The 8,310-nt window shown below is 42.4% G+C and overlaps 1 protein-coding gene across 1 annotated transcript; it reads left to right on the top strand.

Moving 5' to 3' along the window:
- Nucleotides 1-263: 263 nt before the first annotated feature.
- On the top strand, nt 264-6,273 carry slc13a5b (solute carrier family 13 member 5b). The gene is made up of 12 exons (XM_070905195.1): nt 264-362; nt 1,401-1,529; nt 1,621-1,757; nt 2,014-2,234; nt 2,353-2,533; nt 2,617-2,739; nt 2,872-3,084; nt 3,189-3,295; nt 3,398-3,519; nt 4,103-4,264; nt 5,388-5,525; nt 6,148-6,273. The coding sequence occupies exons 1-12, from the start codon at nt 264-266 to the stop codon at nt 6,271-6,273; spliced, it is 1,758 nt and encodes a 585-aa protein (XP_070761296.1).
- Nucleotides 6,274-8,310: the final 2,037 nt, after the last annotated feature.

Genomic DNA, 8,310 nt, shown 5'->3' with positions numbered 1-8,310 from the left:
TCTCTCTCTCTCTCTCTCTCTCTCTCTTCATTGTGATTCGCCTCTCTCTCTCTCTCTCTCTCTCTCTCTTCATTGTGATTCGCCTCTCTCTCTCTCTCTCTCTCTCTCTCTCTCTCTCTCTCTTCATTGTGATTCGCCTCTCTCTCTCTCTCTCTCTCTCTCTCTCCTTTATTTGCTGTGGGACTCCCCCCTCCTCCTCTCCTCTGCGCCTCAAAAGCGCGATCCATGGTGCGAAAGCCTCCTTTTCTCCGTTTTCCTACAGGATGGCATTCTTCAAATATCTTCGCTCTGTTAAGAATGAGCTTATCCTCTTCTCAGCTCCGTTTCTTCTTCTTCCTCTGCCTTTAGTGATCGGGACGCCGGTATGTAACTGATTTGGATGAAACACCAGATTGATTTAGATGAAACTTTTGCCACACTGTTAAAAGTGGAGAAATTCGGCAACTCTTGGTGATTTTGCCTTAAAAGAATTGAAGTGTTGAATCTACAAGTGCTATTTGGCAACATAGACTGCACTCAGAATTTCTTTGACTATATTTTTTTTAATAAGAGTTCATTTCATTCATCGTGTCAACATTTCACATCGTGTTCATGCGGTTTTTAACACACGAATGAACTCAATTCCTCCGCAAATTCAGCGCTCCACAGACATTTCTTCTCTAAAAATGCCGCTTGAATGAATCTGATTTGCACTGGTTCTCTCCTGCACCTGTTGATGCGACTCACAAGTGCGCAGCGCACTTGGAGCAGAATGCATGAGAGCCAGTAATGCCTGAGGCCGGAGCGCTCTGAAGTCTTGTTATTTTAACTCCTTTGCTGTTAACATGAAGGGTCACGTCCAGCGTGGGAACACAGAGTCAAAGGGCTCCGTCCACGATGCTACCGCTCCATGTGACATAGAGACGTGCACACAGGCATGTAAGCATGTTATGATAGAGACATGGACTGCAATGCAAAGCAGCCATGAACAAAGACACAGAGTAGAGGAGGGTAACAGTATGAGGACTTGCGTGCAAAAACTGAAGACAAAGGATTTTGTGAGTAAACGCTAGCAAGGCCTAGTTACACAGGCTGCAGGGCAATAACACATGACAAATTAATATGTCATGTAATAATAATTTAAGAGGTATAAATAGAGCAGAATGATCAAGGCAAATGCAACAGGTGACCAGAGACAATAAGAACAACAGGCACACTTATCTTTACCCTTTGAACCATCATAACATCCCATTAAAGATTATGTAATACCTATTGATCCAAGAAGCTGTTTTTACACCTTATGGCACCTTTCAAGAAGGGATCTTGACCTCTAAAGCAAGGTCTTTGTATTTGTTTCTGTGTGTGTGTGTGTGTGTGTGTGTGTGCATTTTCCAGTATGTTTTAACATCTTTTTTATGCAGGAGGCAGAATGTGCCTATGTGATAGTCCTGATGGCGGTTTACTGGTGCACAGAGGTCCTACCACTGGCTGTGACAGCTCTGCTACCAGCCCTCCTTTTCCCCTTGTTTGGCATCATGCAATCTAAAGATGTAAGTAGGTGCAGCAGTGTGTAGAATTTTGCTCCGCGAGGACGAATTTCTGCTCACACACATTTTGCTCTGTGTGACCCCGCTGTGTCAGGTGTGTATGCAGTATCTGAAGGACACAAACCTGTTGTTTGTGGGGGGACTGATGGTTGCAGTAGCCGTGGAGCACTGGAATCTGCACAAGCGCATCGCCTTGAGGGTGCTGCTCTGTGTTGGCGTGCGTCCAGCGCTGTGAGTGCACAGCCCCACAGCAGATTCTCTGTTTGGCTAGTCATCTTTACGATCTACATTTCCGAAGCATATCTAATCAACTATGATATCAAATACACCCAATATAGACAGGGAAACTATGTCCTTTCAAGTTTTTTATTGCCTTCATAAAAGTCTGTCTTTCTCTCTTCTTCTTATTGATTGTTGTAAATCCCTCTTCCAATCCAAGGCCACTAACAGTGTTTACATTTTTTTTGTTTATCTTCCTATCTTCCAGTTTGATGTTGGGTTTCATGGGTGTGACAGCCTTCTTGTCCATGTGGATCAGTAACACGGCTACAACAGCCATGATGGTGCCTATTGTCCAAGCAGTGCTGGAGCAGCTCAACAACTGTGAGGCAGAGAGACCTCAGATCCTCAGCTCAGAGGAGCAGGTCCAGACATCAGACTCTGACAACAAACAGCCTCCGCAGACAGAGAAACAGAGTGAGGGACAAGGTGAGCCATGGTCATCTTCATGTATCTGTTCGGCCAAAATGTACAGCATCGTAGATGCTTTCTACTTATCAAACTATGTTGCTTGGAGCTCTTTTCATTCCTCGCCTTTTGTTTGAAGGCCCAGTGGTGGTGACTTTCTTAGATGCTGCAGTGGAGGCTGCCATGCAGAAGGAGGCAGCAGAAAAGCGGAGAATGTGTAAAGGGATGACCCTGTGTGTTTGTTACGCTGCCAGCATCGGAGGCACCGCCACACTGACAGGAACAGGCCCCAACCTGGTGCTCAAGGGCCAGATGAACCAGTGAGTGTTTTTTCAAAGCATTGTTTAGTCATGTTCTAATACTTTCAATCTAATATCTTATTCCCTTTTGTTGTTTTCCTCAGACTCTTTCCTCAAAACGGAGATGTGATTAACTTTGCCTCCTGGTTCGGCTTTGCCTTCCCTAACATGATCCTCATGCTCACTCTGGCCTGGCTTTGGCTGCAGTTTGTCTTCATGGGATTCAAGTGAGTTTGGTGATGGTTAAAGCCTAATTATAGTGACAGAGACTTGAATCAACATCAAGAAACTTTTACCGCATCAGGAGTGTGATTGAATGCAGAGGTGACACAAAGATTTTTCCCGTGTGATCCCTCCAGCTTCAAGAAGACGTGGGGCTGTGGGGCTGTGAAGACAGAGAAGGACATTGCTGCCTATAATGTGATCCGAGAGCAGCATCGTCTGCTGGGGCCCATGTCCTTTGGAGAGATAAGTGTCCTGGGTCTCTTCATTCTGCTGGTAGTGATGTGGTTCACAAGGGACCCAGGCTTTGTCGACGGCTGGGCGACAGATATCTTCAACTCCAAAGCAGAGTTTGTATACAACGTTTTTCTATTTCCAATGCTTGGATTTTTTTGCTTTGAATAAACTCTCATGTAACTACGTTTGTTCATTCTCTCATCACTCCACTTCTCAGGTATGTGACAGATGCCACAGTGGCGATCTTCATTGCCATTCTTCTCTTTGTTCTGCCCTCTAAACCCCCACGTTTCTGTTCATGGAGGACTCAAAGATTTGACACAGGTGAGGCATCATTCTGGAAGAATATAGATTATATGTCATACAGTTATATCCAAGTTTTGAGAGATCCATTACTGACATTGAATTTATTCATTGGATCTGTAGCCCCCCATCAAACTGCTGGCCCAACTCCACCTCTACTCACCTGGAAAGTTGCCCAAAAGAAGTTACCATGGGGCATCGTGCTTCTTCTTGGTGGAGGTTTTGCTCTGGCCAAGGGCAGTGAAGTAAGTGGCAGTGACAGTCATAATGTTAGTGGGAAACTGGGCCAAGAGCTTACACACAATATGGTAAGAATAATAATGTCTCTGGAGGGGGACGTGTGGTGGTGGCTTCATGGTTGGATGTGTTTAAAGGAAAGGATTTTTTTATAATGTTTATTGTCAACATTTTTGAGCAATAGCCATTCAACATATTCACATTTTGTAATTACCTCTCTATAAAGTGATTTTTATTGTTAGTGGGGGAGTCCGCCATTCCCACACTGGATTCAAATGCATAAGGGATTCACAGGAAATGGTGTTACTGTTTTTAATTTTATCTTATCAAAATCAGCCTTACTATTATACACTACAGTTGCTAGTTCAAATGTTCCCCTTAATGTGATGCTATTATCTTATCTCCTTAGCATTTTTATGCTGCAAATATCACGTTACATTTCAAAGGATATTGTATATGACGCACAAACCTGAATTAGAGTAAACTCGCAGTAAATGTCAAATGTTAAATCAGCTGTTTAGATGAATACTGCTTACATTTCCAGGAAAGACTTTAACCCTCTCTATGTTTATGTTATGTATATCTCTGCAGGAATCAGGACTCTCAAAATGGATAGGAGATCAAATGACACCCCTACAAAATATCCCTCCCTGGGCAATTGCTATCATCTTATGCCTGCTGATTGCTACCTTCACAGAGTGCACCAGTAATGTGGCCACTGCGACGCTCTTCCTACCTGTCTTAGCCTCAATGGTAAGTTCTCAGAGAGAGAGTGAAATGTGTTTGATGAAAAAAAGCAGAATCAGAGGCAGGATCTCAGACTGCAGCAGACAGACCATTATGTTGGGCAGCAGGGGTTCAGTGAGGTGAAGTGCTACATAGTGTAATTTTTATTTGAACCGATTTCCCCAATTGGAGTCCAGCATTGAAACTACTCCCAGTGGGAGCCGGCCTATTTTCCCTTGCTTGGTTACCCATCTAGTTGGTCATTCAGGCTGAATATGTTTGGTCCCCTTCCCCAGGCCCCTCCTCCCATTAATAACCTGCCAAACACACCAATTCAGCCCAGTGCCTTGTAATGCTGCCCACCCCGCTGCTGCTGAAGAATGGCATTACTGTGCCTGCTAGTCGAGCACTCGAGAGAACGCCAAAGCTGGGTTGTGAAAGACAGTGACAAGCAGGGGTATTCAGATAGACATTTATGGAGGGTGAAGCCAAGAGGGTGCACAAGGGTGTCCATCCCTCGTGTGAAAATAGAGATGGAAAGAAAAGAAAGAAAAACAGAACATCTGATCAGTTACATGAAGCTGAAAGTGGGGAGATGACACTTTGTGGCTGTCATGGCTTGTGGTATGTCACTTTATGTGTCATCCTGTCAAATTAATCTTTTGGATTTGATTTAAACAAAAATAAAAACATCAGACAAGGCAAAACACTGTCATCGTAGTGACCTGGTATACAGTCTGCAGTTTAAGGAAGACTAACTAAGTTCAAGTCTTTTCACCCTTTGTTTATTTTGAGAACCAGAAATTACTGTGCACTTGTAAGCTACTGTGCTGCGGGATATGTAATTCAGAAGCAAATTCCAGAGGAATGTTTTCTGCATCTTAGTAGTCTGCCATTATCGCTACATATGTAGTGCTTTTCTATTTTAGATATCATGACTCAGCCCGAAGCTTGCAGGAATTACATCTTAATTACACCCACCTAATGAGAGTTTTCACTCTGCACAGAATTGCACACATTTTACTCTGAGTTATGAGTCAGTGATTACGGGTGCAGAAAAATAGCCAGATGGAGGAGTGGAGGATTTTGTTATCAAGGCTGTGTTCATCCCTGTCTCAGACTGTTGAAGCTTTCTGTGTGATTATTGCAGTCTCAGTCCATTGGAATCAATCCACTGTACGTCATGGTGCCTTGTACTCTGAGTGCCTCTTTTGCCTTCATGCTGCCAGTTGCTACACCTCCAAACGCTATAGTCTTCTCTTACGGGTACCTCAAGGTTGCTGACATGGTGAGTATGGCAGTGGTTTGTTGTGTTTGTTCAGTAAATTATATGTTAAACATGCAAGGTTGTCACCCTAGTTGCCACTGTAAGGATAGCTGAACTTATGTGTTCATAGTCACTTGCAGTTGTGACCTGAAACTGTTAAAGGAATATCTTGACATTTTGGGAAATACACTTTCTTGACGATAGTGTGGGAGTGTGGCAGCTCATGCTCTGACTGATCTCAGAAGTCACCGGGGACTCCACTTTTTTTGGTCATTTCTGTTTAACAGGGCTTTATATACTGGACCACGTCTTGTTGTCACTTTGAGAATAAGAAATAGTGTGGCACATAACCCCCCTAAGGCCCCAACTGCTCGTTTTTATACTTTTATATGCTATTTGGTACTGATGATTGACGAGATATAATGTGTTCAGCAGTGAGCTTTAGAGGTGAATTATGTTACCCTTGGACACAGCCAGTCTTTATGCTAAGCTAAGCTAACCAGCTGCTGGCTGTATCCTCATATTTAATGGAAAGACATTAGAGTGGTATCAGACATCTAACGCTCAGCAAGAAAGCAAATTAGCGTGTTTCCCAAAATGTCCAACCTCTGCTTTAATATCACTACTTCTTCTTCTCCATCAGGCCAGGACAGGAATAGTCATGAACATCATTGGCATCCTTTGCATTACACTGGCTATCAACAGCTGGGGCAAGGCCATGTTTGATCTGGACTCCTTCCCTGCCTGGGCCAACGTCACTGGGGTGTGAGCCTGGGTCTGCCATAAGAGATGATCCACGCACACACCCTGCCCTCCCTATCCACAGGTGCCAGACAAAGACCCCGGGTCAGAGCGACAGCACGGGACCACACGGTGGACTGCTTGCGTCCGATTGCTGCTAGAATACAAGCTCCTCAAGGCTGGTTTTCATTGACACCTGAGTCTCGCTTGTGAAAGAAAGTGGTGATGAATATGATTGGGAATGGAAGAAGAGTGGTATTTTTTTTAATTTACATTGTGTCATAATGAAGTTCCACTTTAAAGACAGACCCTTACACTCATAAAAGTGAGACTTTATAATCCTCCTAAGCAGCTAGTTCTTGAAACACAATTCCACCCAAAGGAGGAGCTATTCAGTTATTAGAAATGCTTTATATAGTCTCGTGTAGCCACATCTTAATAGCAATAAGCCATATGGGATAATATAAGAACTTAAAGTACTGCACTTGAGAGTAAACCTTTGAGGTACTTGTACTTTACTTAGGGACTACACTTCTGCTTTTACTTCACTACATTTCAGAGGGAAACATTGTCCTCTTTACTACATTTATCTGACAGCTGTAGTTACTTGTTAGTTAGTTTTCATATTAAGATAATATGAAATTTGATTATAGATTAAATTACCCAACTGCATATAAATTAGCCCCATCTCAACCAGATACAACATTACAGTTCTCTAATGTTAGTAGTAATAATCCAATAACATGACAATGGCAATTCAGCAGCCTAATGAGTACTTTTACTGGGGATGTTTTTTGTGTCAAAATCTGTACTGTCATTTAAGTAAAATATTGAATGCAACACTTGTCAGCGACTATTTTTACACTGTGGTGTTGCTACTTCTACTTAAGTAAAAGTTCTGCGTGACTGCAAGTAAATATGTACTTTTGCCCCCTTGCATCCAAATGGGCCCCTGCGTTATGTATCAAAGTGTGGTTTGTTATGGTTCCAGCATCAGATGAACTTTGAAACGTATCATAACTACAAAGCAAGAAACCTATATGTGCCTTGCACAAACATACTGACTTATTGTACTGAAAACAATATTTTGATCAATATTTTGTACTGACATTGTGACATGTCTCACTGCAATAATGAATTCTGTCTGAGTTGCAATAAAGTGGTATTTAAGAACCAATGTATATATTTTTTCTCTTAAACTTCCATACTTTTGTACCTGGAAAATGATTAATAAAGTATCTTCTCTGCCTGAATTGCCAATGAGTTAAAACTATTTCATTGGCCTGAAATACGCTATAAAAATAAAAGACAGAGAGTTTTAATATAGTGAGCTGTGTATTTGCTTCTTTCTTGTTACATTGCCTCTACATACAGTGGTCTAATAACACTGGAAGAACAAAACATGCACTGACTAATTCATTTGTTTTCCATACAGGGTTTTCTAACGAACACAGCATGATATAGTCAGTTGTTCAAGTCATGCATCTACAAAAACACATGCAAATTTCAAGCTACTGATTTTACAGCAAGATCCCAACAGTTTCCACTGATGGCTTAGTATATGCTTTTAAACAACCCAAAGGCTTTAATAAAGCAGGTGGACAGAAAACTCAGTGTTAGCTAACAGCATTGTCATCCAAAACAAAATGATCCCACTCTCATCACCAGTCGGCTCTTTCTCAACTTCACATGACAATTATCTGTGTTTTAAAGTGCACACGTGTTTCTCTGCCTCTTGCTTAGTGACCTCTTGTCTCGTGCATAAAGCTGATATAATCCTGTAAACACAGTGTGGAAAGCCACTGTAATCCCGGGCCGAAAGGCCACACCTAATGTATGCAGGCAAGAGCTCTGTGTCATTGTCCTTTTTGCCGAGACGTTGTGTGAGCCAAGGTTCAAGGCAGTCATTGTCCAGCGTTGTCTTGCATCATAAACATTATGAGCTCAAAGAAGACATTTCGCATGTCTCCATTTAAAGACCCCAGAGCGCTTTATTACAACCCTACATGTATCCCCATGAGTATCTACCATCATCATCATCAATCATAAGACTCTACATTTATGG

This window comes from Enoplosus armatus, chromosome 5, assembly GCF_043641665.1.
Source record: "Enoplosus armatus isolate fEnoArm2 chromosome 5, fEnoArm2.hap1, whole genome shotgun sequence".
Taxonomy (NCBI): Eukaryota; Metazoa; Chordata; class Actinopteri; order Centrarchiformes; family Enoplosidae; genus Enoplosus; species Enoplosus armatus.
The sequence above is the reverse complement of the archived record's forward strand: the minus strand, read 5'-3'. Positions and strand labels throughout refer to the sequence as shown.